General features: G+C 49.1%; 9 protein-coding genes and 1 pseudogene across 9 annotated transcripts, besides 41 other annotated features; all 10 read left to right on the plus strand.

Annotated features, from left to right (window-relative positions):
- Nucleotides 1–431, plus strand: Tc00.1047053511871.4 (dynein heavy chain, putative; the record flags this gene model as incomplete). The annotated part of the gene is made up of 1 exon (XM_809678.1): nt 1–431. A coding segment is annotated over one exon (431 nt), but the record flags the coding sequence as incomplete, so codon positions are not given.
- Nucleotides 1–5724: a sequence feature (heterozygous, Esmeraldo-like haplotype).
- Nucleotides 447–511: a sequence feature (GA-rich).
- Nucleotides 890–916: a sequence feature (AT_rich).
- Nucleotides 978–1005: a microsatellite.
- On the plus strand, nt 1092–1565 carry Tc00.1047053511871.10 (hypothetical protein, conserved; the record flags this gene model as incomplete). The annotated part of the gene is made up of 1 exon (XM_809666.1): nt 1092–1565. The coding sequence occupies one exon, from the start codon at nt 1092–1094 to the stop codon at nt 1563–1565; it is 474 nt and encodes a 157-aa protein (XP_814759.1).
- Nucleotides 1768–1798: a microsatellite.
- Nucleotides 1836–1863: a microsatellite.
- Nucleotides 1986–3494, plus strand: Tc00.1047053511871.20 (hypothetical protein, conserved; the record flags this gene model as incomplete). The annotated part of the gene is made up of 1 exon (XM_809667.1): nt 1986–3494. One exon carries the CDS (start codon nt 1986–1988, stop codon nt 3492–3494), a length of 1509 nt encoding a protein of 502 aa, XP_814760.1.
- Nucleotides 2942–2974: a microsatellite.
- Nucleotides 4007–4063: a sequence feature (GA-rich).
- Tc00.1047053511871.30 (hypothetical protein, conserved) lies at nt 4077–5345 on the plus strand (the record flags this gene model as incomplete). Its single annotated transcript, XM_809668.1, has 1 exon — nt 4077–5345. One exon carries the CDS (start codon nt 4077–4079, stop codon nt 5343–5345), a length of 1269 nt encoding a protein of 422 aa, XP_814761.1.
- Nucleotides 5597–5617: a microsatellite.
- Nucleotides 5725–5974: a sequence feature (areas merged during assembly that could not be assigned to a particular haplotype. This can correspond to areas where the two haplotypes were merged or to regions with more than two copies in the genome that were merged during assembly.).
- Nucleotides 5802–5831: a microsatellite.
- Nucleotides 5908–5934: a sequence feature (AT_rich).
- Nucleotides 5975–6921: a sequence feature (haploid, Esmeraldo-like haplotype).
- Nucleotides 5976–5999: a microsatellite.
- Nucleotides 6007–6060: a microsatellite.
- Nucleotides 6439–6458: a microsatellite.
- Nucleotides 6484–6517: a sequence feature (AT_rich).
- Nucleotides 6650–6678: a sequence feature (AT_rich).
- On the plus strand, nt 6677–6886 carry Tc00.1047053511871.34 (protein transport protein Sec61 gamma subunit, putative; the record flags this gene model as incomplete). The annotated part of the gene is made up of 1 exon (XM_809677.1): nt 6677–6886. The coding sequence occupies one exon, from the start codon at nt 6677–6679 to the stop codon at nt 6884–6886; it is 210 nt and encodes a 69-aa protein (XP_814770.1).
- Nucleotides 6922–13562: a sequence feature (heterozygous, Esmeraldo-like haplotype).
- Nucleotides 7218–7255: a microsatellite.
- Nucleotides 7386–7437: a sequence feature (T-rich).
- On the plus strand, nt 7545–8663 carry Tc00.1047053511871.40 (hypothetical protein, conserved; the record flags this gene model as incomplete). Its single annotated transcript, XM_809669.1, has 1 exon — nt 7545–8663. One exon carries the CDS (start codon nt 7545–7547, stop codon nt 8661–8663), a length of 1119 nt encoding a protein of 372 aa, XP_814762.1.
- Nucleotides 8940–10832, plus strand: Tc00.1047053511871.60 (annotated as a pseudogene).
- Nucleotides 10926–10950: a microsatellite.
- Nucleotides 11213–11244: a microsatellite.
- Nucleotides 11338–11375: a microsatellite.
- On the plus strand, nt 11499–13301 carry Tc00.1047053511871.70 (hypothetical protein, conserved; the record flags this gene model as incomplete). The annotated part of the gene is made up of 1 exon (XM_809670.1): nt 11499–13301. The coding sequence occupies one exon, from the start codon at nt 11499–11501 to the stop codon at nt 13299–13301; it is 1803 nt and encodes a 600-aa protein (XP_814763.1).
- Nucleotides 13341–13367: a microsatellite.
- Nucleotides 13563–13585: a microsatellite.
- Nucleotides 13563–13929: a sequence feature (areas merged during assembly that could not be assigned to a particular haplotype. This can correspond to areas where the two haplotypes were merged or to regions with more than two copies in the genome that were merged during assembly.).
- Tc00.1047053511871.80 (frataxin-like, mitochondrial precursor, putative) lies at nt 13732–14304 on the plus strand (the record flags this gene model as incomplete). Its single annotated transcript, XM_809671.1, has 1 exon — nt 13732–14304. One exon carries the CDS (start codon nt 13732–13734, stop codon nt 14302–14304), a length of 573 nt encoding a protein of 190 aa, XP_814764.1.
- Nucleotides 13760–13794: a microsatellite.
- Nucleotides 13930–18362: part of a sequence feature (heterozygous, Esmeraldo-like haplotype) that runs on past the window's edge.
- Nucleotides 14617–14652: a microsatellite.
- Nucleotides 14753–14816: a sequence feature (T-rich).
- Nucleotides 15043–15106: a sequence feature (GA-rich).
- Nucleotides 15128–16876, plus strand: Tc00.1047053511871.90 (hypothetical protein, conserved; the record flags this gene model as incomplete). Its single annotated transcript, XM_809672.1, has 1 exon — nt 15128–16876. The coding sequence occupies one exon, from the start codon at nt 15128–15130 to the stop codon at nt 16874–16876; it is 1749 nt and encodes a 582-aa protein (XP_814765.1).
- Nucleotides 16874–16902: a sequence feature (AT_rich).
- Nucleotides 17048–17125: a sequence feature (A-rich).
- Nucleotides 17403–17422: a microsatellite.
- Nucleotides 17504–17549: a microsatellite.
- Nucleotides 17724–17766: a sequence feature (A-rich).
- Nucleotides 17932–17961: a microsatellite.
- Nucleotides 18051–18084: a microsatellite.
- Nucleotides 18085–18106: a microsatellite.
- Nucleotides 18107–18134: a microsatellite.

Genomic DNA, 18362 nt, shown 5'->3' on the forward strand with positions numbered 1-18362 from the left:
CTCTCGACAAGGTGGAGGCGCGAACGGAGGTGCGCTCCTCCGAGTTCCGCCCCAACCAAGAGCCGAAGGCGGAGGACCTCAAGACCGAGCGGGGCGAGGTTGTCATCTACGGCCTCTTTCTCGAGAGCGCCATGTGGGACAAGTCAAATAAGCGACTCAAGGACCCACCACCCGGCGATCTCTTCCGGGAGCTACCGATGCTGCTCATCTCGGCGTACAACAAGGACGCTCCGCAGCAAGCGGTAATCGCGCCCACTAAACCAGGACAAATGAAGGAGAAGCAGAAGAAGCAGGAGTACTACCGCTGTCCCGTGTACAAGTACCCGACGCGCTCCGATCTGCACTGGATCTTCGACGTGAATCTCCCCGTGGCTGAGGACGACGCGTACTGGCGCATGCGGGGTGTTGCCCTGTTGGGATCCACGGATTAGGGCACGCACACATTTAAGAAAAAAAAAAAAAAGGAGAGAGAGAAGGATTTATTTAACAAGGGAAAGAAATGAAAAAAGAATAAGAATTTGACGAAATGTGCGGCAATTGCTGTTCTTCTCGCACAATGTATAAAGACAATATTGGGGAAGGGGGAAAAAAAGAAAAAGGAGAGAGAAAGATTCAGTTCAAATGGAAGGAAACAACGAAGAAGAGGAAATAAAAAACAAAATAAAAATTGAGGACTTTGATGTGAACGAATGCATGTAAATAACGGTCTGTAGGGCCCAATAGAATCAACAACTCTCCAAACAAATTTTTGTGCAGTGCACATGTGTCCCTCAAGCAATTCTGCAAATGAAACCAAATGCGATGTTGCGGGGATCATACATGTATTTGTGCATCTGTGTGCGTCACTATAACATAGGCTTATTGACCAATGTGTGTATGCATTGGATCCTTTTTATTTATTTTTTTTTTTTTTTTTGTGGCGATTTTGTCTCATAATTTGGGCACAACACACGGATTCAATTGTTTTCTTTATCCCTTTTTTTTTTGTTTTGTTTTGTTTTGTTTGTTCATTTTTGTGTGGTAAAGGAAAAACAAAGTTATAAATTAGGATTGGTGGGAGGCATCATCATCATCATTAGGTTGGTGGCACGATGCGCGCCTGTCGGGTGTGTCAGCGTGCACTGTGCAGCAAGGCGCTTGTGGCACCTGTGGCCGCGGATGTCATTGAGCGGGCGGGCACAAACCTTCCCGGAATTCCCCACACGTACCGCGTATGTCGCGCGTACCGTCAGTGGCTCAAACTTGCCGTTTTATGCCCGCCCTCCGCGCTGTGCGAGTTGAACGAACATGCACAAATGAACGAACGTTTTGTCATCATCATTCGGCAGAAGTTTCGCGAGGGTGCAGAGCTGCGCGATCCGGAGCAAATCGCCGTTGCCGTGCAGACTAGTGAGCGTAGTTTGGCGATGTTCCGCTTTTTGGCTGCGGATGGAGCGAAGCGGCGATTTCCGGAGGCACGACCGCGGTTGAACCTCCACAAGATGGGCTTTCTTGAGATGGCGAAGATCAACTACACCCAGATGGCAAAGGAGTACTGGAACACATATGTGATGCGGCGCTGGTGAGAGAGGCAACCGTGGGTATATGTGGGCGGTTGGATGGGAGGAGACCAGCAGGAGGATGAGGGAGGGGAAGGGAGGAATGAGAGAGTTTTCCTCCTTACACGATGAGGAGAGAATGGGAGTGGGATTTTATGAGCCGTACACATGCAGCAGGCAAATTATTCTGCTGTTGTTGCTGTTGTTTCTTCATGTTTTTCCATATTCCTTTCTTTTTTTTTTTTTTTTTTTTTTTTTTTGCGCTACGCCCGCCATCGCGGCTTTAAGTGTCACCGAAGCAGCAGCAGCAGCAGCAGCGGCGGCACTCAGGGGGTTGTGGTGGGGAAACAAAAAAAGGTCCAAAGAAAAAAAAAAAAAAAGAGAAAGGAAGAGCATCTGGTGAAGTGGTATTGGTGCTCCATTGAATATCGCAGCATTTAAAATTTCATGTCCTTTTTGGACATGAGTTTGGACGACGTTGGCTCTTGCCGCAATGGCAGTGGCGTCGGCGACAATTTCAACGCAGATGGGTCGTCTCCTCACCCGTGCGATGTAGAAAAACGACCATCTTTCGTACTGGCCGCCGACTCGCCGGCGAAGGAATTGCCAAGGCAGCGAGATTCACTTCACCAGGAAGACAAAGGGCCTCAAGAGGAGAACGGAGGAGAGAGGGCGGTATCACCCTCAGCGAACTGGGCCGGCACAAATCAAGAATGCACACAGACGCCGGATATATGCAGGGAGCTGCTCTTCCACCGTGGCTTGGAGTTGCTGCAGATGCAGGCGGAACTTGATCGACACACCGAAGAATGTGGGGGGAGTCTGGAAGACATGCTGGCCCCCGTCAGGCCACACCCGACCGTTGTTCGTGCTACAGGGGAGGTGGACCTTGTTCCTCACACCCCCTCTTTGTTTGGTTCTATGGCACGTAGCTCATTTTTAGAGGAGAGACAGGCGAAGGAGGATGCGGCGGCGGGTCGAAATACGCAAACACACGCCATGACGCTCCCGCCTTTGAAACAAAAATCCCAATCATCATCCATGTCGAGTATGAAAGCTAGTTTAAAGGTTCCCCCACACAATTGGACCACGAGTTTTTCGGAACAATACAAAAACCTGCTGCTTCAACGCGAGGAGGAGCTGCAGAAGACCGCAGAGGACTACGAGCGATACGCTGCGGAGTTGGCGAAGCAATTCAAACGACCCCCCGTTGTTCTCCCCGCCCATTTAGTGAACTCCTTCGCGGACACAAACGTCATTGAGGCAAAGGATCACAAAGGACGGCGGGAAATTTCCATAAAGCCGTTTTCGGCATCGAGTAGAAGCTTCAATCGCAGTGAGGAAGAGTCCAACGATGGCGCTTTGGAGATTTTGCGAATGCACGAGGGTGAGGAGTTGTTTTTACAACAAAGACAACAACAACAACAACAACAACAGCGGAAGCGAAATCCAATGAATGCGTTTCCTCAGAGGGCTGTGAGCGAGGTGGAGGAAGAACAACCCTCACGATTTACCATCCATTCGCTTTCTAACGGTGATCTTCGTGAGCGGGACGCCCTCCGTGGGCTGCGGTACTGGGATTCTGAGGCGCCTGCTGTGCGGAGACGTGTCCTACCGAGCCGACTGCTTGAAGAACGAACGAATAAGGCGTTTCATAACTATCGCTTTTACTCCCACCGTTTTGGTACACTGTTGAAGGAACTGGCTATTGCCATTGGCGGTGAAGAGGGGGTCGAGCTGCTGCGTCGCTACGAAACACGCGAGGAATCTTTGCCACTGCCGCCAAAGTGCCGGGGGGACTTTTTTGAATCCGTTGTAGACTATGACACGTTGTTGAGGGAGCAGGAGCGTCTTATGGAAGCGGCTGAGAATAACTTGAGGGAATACTATGGATATAGGCTGGATAAATCTCCGGTGGCATCACAACAGCAATCCCTGCCGTTACTGCCGCATTAATTTTTGTTCTCATTGATGCTATCATTGCCAACGTGTAAACAGGCAATTTCTGTTTGGTGGTGACAGTGGCTGCCTGCCACTGTCGGCTGATACGCGTATGTGGAATATGTATGATTATGAGAGATATCCCCCTTCTGTGCATACGTACGCACCTTTTGTGTCGTTTTGCATAACTTTTGCTTTCATGTGATGCTGTTGTTTGTTGCCTTTGCTGCGGCCTTGACTGCAAATTAATCAGTGAACGTCTCCCACTTTCCCTGGAGGCTTATTTCTTTCTGTGTGCTATTTGTGTGTTAATCTTTATGTCTTCTTTTCTTTTTTTTTTAACTGACTGGGCTTTGCCTGACAGCGTGCACGTAAGGCGGAGTAAAGAAGAATTGAACTGCGGGGCGGTCAATAGGCGCGAGAAGGGGAGTTGAACAACGACGCGTGCAGGGAGTTGTCATTACACACATATACACATACAAATATAAACATTTCTTACATTATTTTTGCATACACTCCTGCTGACGGGAGGAGGAATAATACGGAGGCATAGAGAAGGAAGAAGGCGGAGGAGGAGGAGGAGGGATAGAGTGAAGGATGCGTCGCACTTTATTTTGTCTGTCAACGCTTGTCAAAATAGGTCGAGGTGCAGAGAATGTGACGGAGGCAGCTAGCAATGCCCTTCTGGAATCCCTCCAGATGCATGGCTATTGCTACGTGCAGCATCCATTTATTCAGAAGGAGATTTTGGATCAGCTTCACCGTGACAGCCGCATCTTTTTTGAGCGCTACGTCACAGACACCGCCGCCGCTGCTGCGAGACCAGCGACGATGACGACGCGATTTAAGCAAGACACGCACCAGCAGCCTGTTCTGCCCCTTTCGCCGTACGAGTTGGAGAGTATCAAGTCGCCCTCTGGATTCCGTGGGTACCACCGTTATGTCGGTGCCAGTGGGCTGGATGATGCCATTGAGTGTTTCTCCGTCGGTCGTGAGGTGGAGCAGCCGGCACACCTGCGGGAGGCGTATTACAAACTGAGTGGGTGGAATGAAGAGGAGTACAAACCGCTGATTAGCCGACAGACGCCCTGGCAGGTGCTGCTTAACCACCCCAGTGGCAATGTAAGCAGCCCCGGCACGGACACCTTCATGGCCGACTACCGTGAGATGATGTTGGCATACTTTGACCTCTGCGCGGAGGTGTCAATTGATGTGCTGCGACATATCAGCTGTGGATTAGGCGTCCGCCCTACGATTCCACAGGGTGGCCCAGACCCGGCGAGCGGTTACGATCTTGACTTCTTCACCCCCTTCCACAACAAACTTGACTTTGACCTGCAGGCAAAGTACTACCCACAGTTGGGACAGGTAACGCGCATGAATAATGGTGTGGAGATCAAAAACGCGCGCTCTGCCTCAAATCCGTATGGAGCAAAAGTACTGCGACGCAAAGGTGCCCTCGCGCAGCCATTACTGAAGGAAGGCACAGACGAGGCAAAAGGGGATGTAACCATTCGCCTTGACACACACAAAGACCTGAGCACCATCACCCTACTAGCGCAGGACGCCCTCGGTGGTCTGGAGGTCTGGGACGACGAGGATGAAAAGTACGTTGCCGTGCCTGTTCTCAATGACGCGCTGCTTGTTAACGCGGGTCTATTCCTGGAAAAGTGGACCGGTGGACTGCTGGAGGCAACACCGCACCGCGTGCGAAATGTGAAGGATGGAAGCAGTCGTTGCAGCGTTGTCTTTTTTTGTCTTCCAAACCACGACGCGAAGGTGGAGCCGCTGCTGCAGCAGGATGAGAACCCCTCGCTTGACGCCCAGGAAGGATTCTACGCCGGGGACTTGATGCCGGTATCATAATGAAAAAGAGGGCACGGCATATGTCAGCATCCTCGCAGTCTCAGGACGCGGGGGATTGGCAGAGAAGAGGAGGACGAGGGAAGGGAAAAAAAAAAAAAAAAAACGTAAACAAATAACGGAGAGATTTCTCTACTGAATTTTATAGAAGTTTAATAAACGAGAAAAAGAAAAAGAAGGGGGATGGTGGTGAGAGGCCCGCAAGCAACACCGAGAAGGAAGGAAGGGGGGTGAGGAGAGGGGGTGATGTGGAGTATATATATATATATATATATTATTTTTTTTTTTTTTTTCGTAAGAATTTGCTGCAGGAGTAAAAGGACAACAAAAGGAGGTTGATGAAGATGACAAACAATAACTCATGTATACATCATGTGTGCGTGTGTACAGGGAAAATGAGGGGAGCGTACCGCTCATGACGGATGCAGCCATTTGTAATGTTAACAAATTTTATAATTCAAAGAGAAAAGAAGAAAAAAAAAAAAAAAAGAGTGGGCGGATTACGAGGGGGACGAATTGAAGGCTAGGCGTGTGAAAAGAAAATTAAATGAAAAAAGGAAAGGAGTAATATATATATTTATATTTATATATACATGCTTGTGGTGGCTGTAATGGAAAGGGGGTTATTTTTTCGTTCTTGTTGTTGTTGTTGTTGTTTTATAAGGCACGCATGCACGCATTGATTTGTTTATACTTGGATGTATGCATGCATGTGTGCTTTACGCACAGTAATAGAAGGCATAGAGAGAGGCGTGGGGAGGGAAAGAGAGGGAGGAGAGTCCAGGCAGACAACACGAGGAATTGTTTTACTGCGCGCGGGAGGGTGGGGACGGGTTTTTGCACTCTTCTCTTTTTATTATTTCTTTATTGTTGTTTTGTTGGCGTGTCTCGGTGGTGACTGCAGGGGAGGCCCCAGAAAGAGAGAGAGAGAGAGAACGACGCCTTCGTACTCGTTCCTTTACGCACACATCCTTTTTATTTTTGTTGTCCGTGGTGTTGGTGTTTTCTTCTGCGATGCTCCCTGACTTTGTGGCGTATTGTTGCCGTAACCACGACGCTGCTCACGTCAGATGATGGGGAAAAACGTAACATTTCTTTGTTGTTGTTGTTGTTGTTTTTCTTTTTCACACACACACACACCTTTTTTTTTTTTTTTTTATTAATTCTTTTTTTATGTTGCCTGCATGCGTGGGTGAATCCCCCAAGAGGGTTTGCTCGAAGCAAAGAAGAAGGTGTGTATCCGTTAGGGCTCATTGTGCAGGATTCAGGCAGTTATTTACGTCGATATACGAGGCATCATTGAAGGCAAAAAATAAAAAAATAAAAAAATAAAAATGGACTTTCTTGACGAAGCCGTCATTTATCCTGTTACAGCGTTTATCCGCAACAGCCGCATGCTCGTACGTAAATGCCAGAAGCCGAACTACAGCGAGTTCACCACGGCGGCAATGGCGACGCTGATGGGATTTGTCATCATGGGATTTCTAGGATTTTTTGTCAAGGTCATTTTCATTCCAATCAACAACGTCATCTTGGGAGCATAAACCGCAAGGAAAGTACATGACATGGAAGGCGGAAGGAGAGGGGCATAAGTTACCCAAGACATGATGTCCATATATATATATATACAAACACGGAAAGAATACACGTAATGTACATGTATATATAACATTTATGAAGAAGATAAAAGGGAACCATATATATATATATATGTGTAGGAAGGGGGATGGTTGCGTGTGTGTGGATAGATGGATGTTTTGGTCCGAAATATTTAATTAACTGTGCGTGAGGACAGACGCATCTCCTGCATGAACTTTACCCTTCTCCCCCTTTTTCCCTCTCTTCATACATCTCTTCTGCACTACTTTCATAATCTATTTATCTATTTATCTATATATATATATATATATATAACTGTGCTTTACACTGATACTTTGTGTTTTTGTTTGTGTTTGTGTTTTTTCTTAAATTTAATTTTTACTCTAATATGTGGACGGAATAAAACCGTCACTCGTTCTATTGGGATCCCCTGACATCCCCTCATTATTATTATTATTATTTTTTGTTTGTTTACCATTTTTTTTTTTTTTTTTTTATAAATGGACATGACACTTCTTTCTTTTTGACTGATATTGGCTGGGGGGAATATATAAAGGTAAATTAGAAGGGTGGTGGGAGAGGATTCTTTCCCGCTGGTGTGAAATGGCGGCGATCAAGCGTTCACTGAACGTTGGCGTGGTTGGTATGGGCAACATGGGTGTTCCCATCGCCCGCAATCTTGGCTTCAAGGCCCGTAGTGCCATGTACCTTCAGATACATAGCCGGACACTTAGCAAAGCTCGCCGTGTATGCGATGACCTTTCGGTGGATGGTGCCTCATGCGCCATGCGGATTCATGATCGATATTCAACCATGACCAAATGGTGCGATGTGTTGCTGTTGGCATTGGCTGATGTGCATGCGGCACGACATGCTCTTTTGGAGGACAGTGAGGCACTCATTCGCAACGCACGCAAGGGTCAGATCATCGTGGATCACACAACGGTGGATATTGACACTTCCCGCGAGTGTGCATACGAAGCCGAGAAAAGGGGTGCGTACTTTTTGGATGCCCCAATGAGTGGCAGTCCGCGCGCCTGCTTTAATGCTCAGCTGGTGTTAATGGTTGGAGGCCACGCAGAGTCGTTTCAAAAAATGCTGCCAATATTTCACATGTATGCTGATAATGTCCATCACATGGGCGGGAGTGGCAGTGGATCGGCGACCAAAATGATCACACAGGCCCTCGTTGCTTCCCACAACGCGGCTGCGGCAGAAGCGTTGATTATGGCACACCGATTGGGCGTGGAAGACCAAAAAAAACTGGTACAAGTGCTGGACGCCTCATGGAGCTCCAGTACGATGCTGCGCCGCAATGCAGCGTTGCTGCAGGACCTTATTCGTAACCCCGACAAAGCCCCACCCACATCCACCGCCAGCGTGGACCGACTGCTAGAGGACCTTGCTCTGCTTGATGCATCGCTACCAAAGAGAACGGGAACAACGAACTCCTCTGAAAATACAGATACCGATGAGCCCTATCCTGTCTTGGACACGGCGCTTCGCTCGCTGGCAGCCGCTTCCGATGCGGGGATGGGTGATCGGGATATCGCTACCGTTGTGCATTACGTTCAGGCGGGGGAAGTGGAGCTACGCAACCGCCGTGCGATGAATTTTACGAGCGCTGACAGCGTGGGGCAAGGCGAGGCGGTAAGTGGGGGTGCGGCGGTGGAGACCGCGGAAACTGAGCCTGTGGTGTTTGGAAAAGAAGACTTTTACTAGCGAGTAAAGCAAATTGGGGAGGAGTGGGTTTTCACATTGTTTAGCTAAATATTAAGGAGAATGAGCGTGTTGTAGTTGATGGTTGGTTGGCGCTTGTCTCATTTTATTTTACCTGGGAGGGAGGGAGGGAGGAGGGGGGCCAAGTGACTGAGCTTCCACTTTTCTGTGTGTGTTTGTGTGTGTGATGAGCCGATTTTTGTTTCCGTTGCTGTTGACTGCAATAAATAAGAAGGGTGGTATAGGATATACATATATATAGAGGGAGTGCAGAAAGATATGGAGAGCGAAGCCGCTGGCTTGCTTCGTACCGCAGTTCTTGAAAGGCACATGCAATCCATCCAGCAGAGTGCGCCTGCTGCACGCATCAATCGCGCTCAGTGTGTGCTGGTTGCCGGTTGTCTCCGGAAAATCTTTAATATATTGTCGCATCTTCCTGATCCATCACCCTCGCTGCAGTTGTTAACTGTCTTTTCGTCCGCCGACATGCTGATTCAGGAAATGAGCTGTGAGGGGTGGGAACAGACTTTGCGGAGTCGTTTCACCTGCAGTGACTCCTTCACGGGGCTCTTTGGGCGCATGAGGAAGGCCTGGCGACTTCACTCCACGACAGCGTGGGAATGGGAGCACAAAAACGCCATCCGTGAAGATGAATTGTCAAATGCCTCCAAGTACGTGTAGCTCCTACGGAGTGGTGCGCTGATCTCAATTTTCTGCACGACCGAAGAAGAAGAAAAAGGAAAAAAAAGAGGTGCGTCGGTAAACGGGCCTGAGGCGTCAGAGGAGCAGGTAATTTGTGCCTTCCGTCGTCATCAGTTCGGTAGCTGGAAAATGCCCTTTGAGGAACTTACACCACCCGACGGTAGTGCACATGACGAGTTGGTAAAGTCGGGGAATGCGTTTCTTTTATTTGATGTGCACAGCGGCTACCGCTACAAGGGTGCAGCTGTACGGTTGCATGAACTCGAGGAAAATAACGGGCGGCTTATTTCCCCTGACACCCACACGGCGTTTGTGCAGGACATGGTTGTCCGCGCCACTTGGTCCCATCCAAATATAGTCCCTTTTATCGGAGCCTTCACGCAGAAAATGTCGACACACGACGGTGACGCCTTTGTGGCGTCTGTGACACCCACACCGGCACTTGGAGTCATCATGAGAGATGTGACGGGCTTTACAGTGCAGTCTATTGTGAATGACAATGTCAAGGCCTCTGTTGCCTCGTACATAGTTTGTCCATCGGGCAGCCGCAAGGACGTGGCGACGTACGTTTCCCTGCATGAACTTCTCTTCGTTCAACGTCGACGGTTCACGCTTCGAGAAGCCGTCGGCATCACCCTTCAAGTAGCGGAGGCGCTTCAATATATTTTAATGGACGAAACGCAGGTGCCCTCTGAAGTGGCTGCGGCGTGGATTGTGGTATCGCCGTCGAACATTTTTCTCTGCCCCATTCCTCCTACCGGTGAGACGAGGATGGCGGCGGGTCCCGAGAGGGGGCGTTCACCGTCGTGCTGGGAGCAGGAATGTGCCGTGGAGAACAGGGAGATGGAGGAGGGACATGTGAGATTTGTTCATATGCCAGCCACTGGGGCTTTTGCGGTCATGTACGCGCCTCCTGTGTATGTTGAGGGCAGCCCGTTCAGTCGCTGGCAGCCACATCCACATGCCGCCAACCCAGTCATTTATGCCCTCATCCAACTCTTCATTGCACTCATCAGCAATGAGCCTCCGTATCGCCTCTTGGGGCGACAGAAGGATCTCGCCGCGCGTATTTTTAAGGCGGCAGAGACGATGGATGGAGAACACGATTCTACCACGTTGGATGATGACGCGGCGGATGCTTTGCCGTTCGTGAAAGTGAGCATCCCAATAGGAAGTGTCATCCCGGTAGGTCTCCCGGCGGGGATGCGGCAGCTCTGTGAGCGCGGCTTACTGCTACAGCACCCGTGTCCGGAAAGCACGAGGAACGGCCTCACACTGGAGGAATTTTGTGGTAGCATGCACGCGATGTGGGAGAATGCCGCCGATGTGCCTGTCGCATTGACGGAGCAGCGGTGCTACGAGATCACAGGGGACAGTCCCGGTGTGTCGCAGAGCGATGAATTTCATTCATCATTTGAAATGGTGTCTTTTCGGACATTGCTGGATGACTACGGCGATCTTTCCCAGTGACCTCATGACTGAACTTTTTCGACTGTAACGCGTTCACACGGTGTAAAAAGATCCAACACGATATACATGGGAAGAAACACACAAGGCCCTATGTTTTTTTTTTTTTTTTTTTTTTTTTACCCTCTTCCTCTTTCACTTATTTATTCCCTTTCATCTTCTCCCTCCTTTCTCACTCCACTCAGCTCCATGTGCGCAGTCTTCATGTTGACATGTGTCACTTGAAAAAAAAAAACCAAGAAGGGGGGTGGGGGAGGAGAAAAGATGAATGTGAAGGGGGATGAAAAGTGAAAGAAGAGGAAGAAGATATATATATATATCTTGTTTGATTGCAAGCGGATTAGCGAGCGGAAATATAACAAAAAAAGTATGGGGGATGGCAGTTTTTTTTTTTTTTTTTTTTTTTTTTTTTTTTGGGTTTTCCGTGTATTTATGTATATGTGTACTTGTATGTTTCCTTTTCTCTGTGCGTATGTCTGTGAGAGGCTGTAGGTCGAAGGATTTATCCTTTTTTTTTGTTTTTTGTTTTTTTTTTTCTGTTCTTTTCTGCTTTCTATTTGCCTACTGCCAGGTCGAAGCCACGTGTAGGGGCAACTTCCCTTTTTACATGACAGGGATAAGAGGGGAAGCAAAGGGGTGTGTTATTCTGTTTGCAAAATTGTGGCGCGGATGGCCACCGTGGATCGGACTCCCTCGACGAAGAGCCTGACGGATTTGCCAAAAGACGCCGACTCTGCTGTCTCTAGTTTGCTTCACGACGACGACGATGACGCCCGCACACGAGTCTCCCCTGATGGGCAGGTGGCACTTCGAGGTTCGAGGAGAAGTACTGCGGCCTCCCCCGCCAGCAGTGGTGCGGCACAGGACGTCTTCCGCTGCCCCTCAGAGGCGGTGGTGTCTCTTGAGCAGCACTATCTCACCACCGTGCAGCAGTTAGAGAAAATAAAGCGCATGTACCATCGACTCGACACCCACAACGACGATCTGGAGGATTCCTTTGTTGTGCTTCGCGATCGACTGGACGCCTTTCGCTCATTTGTCGTCGTTCGTCTCAGCAGGACCGCAAAGGAACTGCGTGGGGAGGTGCGTTTTTTGCGAGACACGGTCTTGTTTCTGATGGAAGATTTTGCGGAAAACTTGCGGCGGTGTGGGAGGCATATTATCTCCCGCGTCAAGCACGCTGGTGGGGCGAGTGAGCCACCATCGCTGCCGCTGAGACCGTTTCATCTCGTACCTGCGAGTGACGTCCACCACAATCATCCCAACTCCTTCTATGTGCATGGCAATGTGAACGCCATGAATACTGATCCAGAGAAGAGAAAACAAAGTGGCTTGCTCTCGCGGGAGGCACTTGTGCGCAGCCCCCGTTCTTCTCGCTCGGCTTTTCCGGCCACCCCTGGCTCTATGGCGGAGCTACGGGGAGCTCTGGACGAAGCACTGCGGAAGCAAGAGCATCTGGAAGACAAATTTATCCGGCAGCAACAAAGTTACGAAAAACACATTCAAAGCATGAAGGATTTGCACGCGCAAAAGGAGCGCACCTTGCGGCGACGAATAGAGTTACTCGAGCGCTTTGTTAGACGTGATGTGGCCGGCGAGAACTTCACTGACGACAGCACTAGGAGGGATGGCGATGATGACGAGTTTCATGAGGCCGGCAGCAATGGAAGGTCACCACATTCGTCAAAACTGTTTAGGAGAGATTCGTTTGCTAATAAAAATCATGGCGTGGATCCGCGGTTAAGTACAAGTAATGCGCTTAACTGCACGTCACGTCGATCTCGTCTTTCGATTGAGCGAACCCCGCCGGGGGAGGCGGATGCACTTAGCGAGGAGTTGTGCAGCAAACGTGAGGGCGAGAAATCGGGCGGGTGGGACGCCCCTTCGTCCGTGAACGCGATGGCTGCCGGTGAGCACGCAAGCACGGCGTCCGATGGAAATGGTGTCAGTCGTCGCGCTCATCGTTCTCCCCGCAATGAAGGCCGTCCGCGCCAGCGTTCCTCTGCGTCGGGTGAGGCGGCGGCGGCGATGGAGCCGTGGACACTGGGACACGATGTGGAGCGCCGTGTGCGGTCACAGATGTTGTCGGGTGGCCGCAAAACCCCCTACGAGGGGAGATGTTGTAGGCACTTTTCCCCCACATCAAGGCGGGAGGAAAAGGAACTGGAGGCGGCGGCGGCTCGTTTGTTGGATGTTGTGTCCGATGCATACACAGCTCAAAACTATCAACACCAACGGCAGCGTGAGCGTCCACGCGTAAAAAGTGGCGTTTGTGAGGATGACGTGGTCAGTCGACTGTATTACCTGCGGCGACCACCACCCAGGCGTCCTGGCACGAAAACATATCTTTCTCCCGTACCCAGGAGCGGATCAGTGCCTCGTCCTGAGAAGTTTTCGGACGTCTCCACAGTGGCGCGTGGGCTGTGGGCGGAGAAGTTGCTGCAACAACGGGCCACCCAGCGGCTGAGCTGAGAGGACGAGAGGAAGTGGACATTCCATGTATTCTGTCCTTATACATATATATATATATATATATATCCTTTTTTTTATGCGTGTTTTTGTGCGTTTCATGTATTTTCAATCATGATTATTGCATTGACCTTCTGTCATTGTATGATTTCCGCTGCTAGTTACGCTCCATGTGTCTGTATCCTGTTTTCGCTGTTCTTGCTGATGTTGATTTTTTAATGTATGCACATACGCATCCATTATACATTGATATGTGTAGGCATTTGTGTGTGTGTGTGTGTGTGTGTCCTTTGAAAATTCCCCATTGATAACTGGGATCTTTTCACTCTCCTCATTGTGCCCCTCTTTCTCTCTTTTTCTCGATTTATATATCTGCTTCTTGTGCTTCACTGATGGCGTTGCACCACATTGACAGGGAAGAGGAGAGAGCCGGATGTTGTCCCTAACGATGCGTCGTGTGGCAGCAACAACAACAACAACAACAACAACAAAAACAGCGGCGGCAATAATCATGCCATCGTGCCTGGGGACGAGAGCGCGCGGGATGAACGCCACCTCCCTAAAGACGATTTGCAGATGTGGCACCACGACCCGAGTTGCGCTTGCTGGAGTTAAGGGGCAAACTTACTCACGTTTAGGAATGGATGGATTTACAGACGTCACGTACAACACTGCGGCAGATTTGTTTTTGGAACACGTGGAAAATGTTCTGGAAAGCGTTGACAGCAGTGCCATTGAGGAAGTGAATCTTTTGAGTGGGGTCCTCTCTGTTGAGACGGTGTCGAGTGGAACTTTTGTGCTTAACAAGCAAGCGCCGAATGTGCAGCTGTGGCTCTCATCACCCGTCTCTGGGCCGCACCACTACGACATGGTCCTGCCGGCTGGAAAAGACAAGGTGGAGGGGGTGAATGATGTACAGTGGCTTGCTGACAGCGATGGACACTCCCTGAAGGAGAAGCTGGAGAGGGAGTTAACGGAGACGCTGGGAGTGGAAGTGAAACTTTAAGGGTGGGGGGAAGTAAAGAAGAAGAAAAAGAAAAGTAAGGGACGAGCGGTGGGGAACGTACAGACGGAATTGATCGCAGAGCATCGGATTTGCCGATTCCCTGTCAGAGGGGTTTTTTTTTGTGTGTGTGTCTCTGTGCACGCACTGCACTGACGTTACATCTGTGGCGTGGGTTGAAGGACAAATCTGGCGAAGGCAAAGATGCGAATGCCGTGCAGGTGTCAATGACGTGAGTTGGCCGCCGCGCCACTGTGGACAGGCATGACGGAAGAGAGTTGTTTGTGACAAACACACACACACACTCTCTCTCTCTTTTTCTTTTTTCTCTCTTTTTTTTTTTTTTTTTTTCCAATGCATTTCCTGCTGTTGTTTTATATTTGTATGATTGGCTCCCATCCAAACCACTGCCACCACTATATCCCCACATGTTTTCATTTACCCTTTTTGGTTTGTTGTTGTTGTTGTTTCTTTTTTTATTTTATTTATTTGTTGTTGTTGTTTTTTTTGTTTTTTTGCCGTTGTTTTACACGCACGCCAAAACCACAACGGCCTGCAACCCCCCAACACCACCACCATACATACACACCACCTGCTAATATATTAATATAATAGCGGTACTGGGGTGTAGTAGTGACCGTAGTAGCAGTCCACTCTTTCCGGCACCAGCGCTCCGCTGCGACAGGGACAACTGGGAACGGGGGGCACTACAAAATTAACCACAAGGAAGGAACTTGTGGCAGGAAGGAAGAGGAAAAAAACAATAATAATAATTAAAAAAGAAAAAGAAAGAAAGAGAGAAGGAGGGGGTGTTTGAAGAGAGAGAATGATAGTAGAAGGCCAGTTGGAGGTGGACGAGCACCACAACGCACCGAACGGAGCCGTCGAAGAATCCAACAGCAAACACACACCCGAGTTGCACGATCTGTCCAAGGAGGGAAGCGATGTCCCACTGACAGGCACGAGTGGTAACGGCGGATCGGCGCCTGCGCGAGTTTTATCGCTGCGTGCCCAATCTACAGAAAGCGGTACAGGAGATAAAGGCAAAACGATACCTGCGCCGCGGCAAACCTCCGATGACGAGGTGCAGAAGACCCCCATCCGAAAGGAGGAGGCGCCAAAAAAGGCAGACAGCTCTGCGAGAAGCTTCTCGGATTGCGGTTCGGATCCGCCCGAGGCCGCGGCGATGGCTCCTGTTCCTACGCCGCAGCCGTCGGTGAATGCGGCAGCGGTGACGACATACAAGAAGACATTTGAGGGCAGTCAATGGGCGTCTTTGCTTTCTTCCATGCACGACACCGTTATGCGGACGTTGCTAAACGAAGCCTCAATGGCGACAGGGCTACCGGATACGAAAATCCGTGTTGTTGAAATGAAAATGGAGGGGGATTCAACACTTTTTACGGAGATTTCTCTGGTCCATGACTCCACTAAGTCGGCGGAGGATATGGATCACGCTCTGAATGCCTATGCCTTTGAGGGGATGAAGCAATTGCTGGAAATGAGGAGCTTCTCTGAAAATCGTCAACCCACCAACCCTAACGTCACTCTGCAGGGAAAGGCAACACTCTCTAAAGGCAAAACTGCTGCTGCTGCTGCGGACGACGATGACAATGTTAATGGGGTGAAGAAGGATAGCCCGAGCGGTGTGCATGTTGCTTGCCTAAACGCTGCGGACGAGGCAGCAACGAATGATGAAGAGACAGTGACGGAGAACACTCATCCAACAGGAAGTCCAAAAAAGACGGGTGTCGTGATGCGGGGAAAAGTGCATAGGGAGGAGGCCAGAACGAAGAAAACGCCTTCCCCAACACCAGCGAAAAAAGGGCTGAAGAAGCAGAAGGTGGCACAGAGGGGTAAATCTCCCACTGAAAAGATGGAGACTTCTCCGCTGAAGGGAAGTACGCCAAGAAGAGCCTTCACACCACGAGGAGTAACAACATCATACACAGAGGCAAACACATCAAATGGACCATTCACGCCTAGAGGGGCGGCAAAATCATACGCAAGGGCAAGCACGCCAAACGTGAGGCGGTCCGGCAAGGGATTTCTTCCGTTCTCAAGCAAATTTATCACCACATTGTCTCCTCATGCCGCGCGCTTGCAATATTCTCCTCGGCCTGTTGGCCGTCCGCGGACAGCAGCTGCAGCTGAGCGTGAAACACCGCGGCGTCGCGGATCAGCGCGAGCCTCTCCGTTGCGCACGTACTCTGCATCGCGAGGAAGAAGTTCCGAAGGGCCTGCCAGTGTCTCCAAGCAGGTTGCAAATACTGCTGACTCCAGTGGTATCAAACGGCCAAACGGTGTTGTCAATCGCGGTGGTGTGCGTCCAATTCCACCGCAGCGTGTCATTCGTGTGGGTCTCCCGACCTTTCCGCGCACGCCACGAGCGAGTGCAGTCGCAGTCTCGTTTCTCCCTGAGGCGCAGGAGTATGGAGAGGCTGAGGGTTTTGTCGGCACCGACCACGCGGTGTCTACTCCCGTCGAGGCGCCTCCACTGCACGAAAACGATGGTGAACCTCACGAAAAAGTTGCAGCCATGACACCAAATTCGGTGGGTTTCGAGCAGCAGTAAAAAAAAAAAAAATATTTTAAATAAAACATTGGCCGCTTGAGAAGACATCCCGGTCTCTTGCAAAAATCGCTGTCTCCGGTGGTAAAAACACGGGTTAGGGACACGTCTGCTCCCCGCGTTTCCCCCCCACCAGGAATAGAGTCGCAACAGCGCAATTACTCTTTTTTACGCAAAAAAAAGAAAAGAAATGGATACCAAGAAACCACAAAAAAAGGGAAAATGAAAAGAAAATAAAATAATAATAAATAAGGGTTGCTGGCAGGGCTGCTTGTGATCAAAGGGTTTTGTTTGTTTGTTTTTGTGTGTGTGGAGAGAGAGAGAGAGAGAGGAGGCAAATTTTTAATACCGCCCGTTGTTCCCGCGCGCCACGGGGGTAACGAAGTGAAAACTAAAAAAGAAAAAAAGTAAAAAGTAAAAAGGAGAGACATAAAATTGATGTGGTGAAATTTAGCAAGAAGAATGGGTTTTTGGGTCGTATCGTCTTTTTTTTGTGTGTGTATGTGTGTGTTTGCGACATCGGTGGTGGGGAGGAGGAGGAGGAGGAGGGAAGAGAAAAGGAAAAAAGAAAGAAGGGAAAAAATCAGATATTTATGTAAATTGCATTCAAGACTCCGTGAGGCGTCATTGTTTTTTTTTTTTTTTTTTTTTTTTATTGTTGTTTTTCTGTGTTTTTCGCCTGTTTTCTGTTCCCCCTCCCCCTCATATTCCTTTTTTTTTTTTTTTTTGTCTGCGTGCCGTCCTTTGGGGTGGCATGACAAACGAACAGAAAAGAAAAAATGAAGAGGTGAATTGGGGCGGAGGGACTGGGAGGAAGAGCAGGGAAGGAAGGGGGAGAGGAGGAGAGGGGAAGAAGAAAAAAAAAAGAAAAAAAAAAAGGAAAAAAGAGAAAATTTTATATTCAGAGAAAAAGAAAAAGAAGGGCAATGACTCGATCTGCATTCGGTGTTTATGTTACGTGCCTATAAGTATGTGTGTATACACATATATGGTCCGTGCACGGTGGGGAATGCCGATGATATAAGTTTTTTATTGCAACAAAAGTGAAATTGAAAGAAAAGGAAGGAAGGAAGAAGGAAGGAAGGAAGATAGGTGAGAGGGGAAAAAGGGGGAAAAAACGAATGAAGAAAAGAGAACGTAAGGAGGTGACGTGTTTATTTTAATGCATCGTTATTTCCTCTCTTTTTCTCTCTCTCTCTCTCTCTCTCTCTATAAATATATATGTATATACACATTTATTTATTTATTTATTTATTTATTTTATATATGTATAACCATATGCATGGATGTATGTATGACGTTTATTTGTCTGAGTTAGGAAGCAGTTGTGCGGCGGTTTTTTTGGCATGTTAATTTGCGTTCCTATCTCGCATTATGCGCCCGCAATACAACATATTTTGTGTGTGTGTGTGTTTTGTGTGTGGTCCTTTTTTGCTGGTGGTGTTCAGACCCCCAGCGACTTTGGCTAAGTGGCAGGAGAGGTGTGAAA

The sequence above is a fragment of the Trypanosoma cruzi genome, genomic scaffold (assembly GCF_000209065.1).
Source record: "Trypanosoma cruzi strain CL Brener 1047053517181 genomic scaffold, whole genome shotgun sequence".
NCBI classification, from domain to species: Eukaryota; Euglenozoa; class Kinetoplastea; order Trypanosomatida; family Trypanosomatidae; genus Trypanosoma; species Trypanosoma cruzi.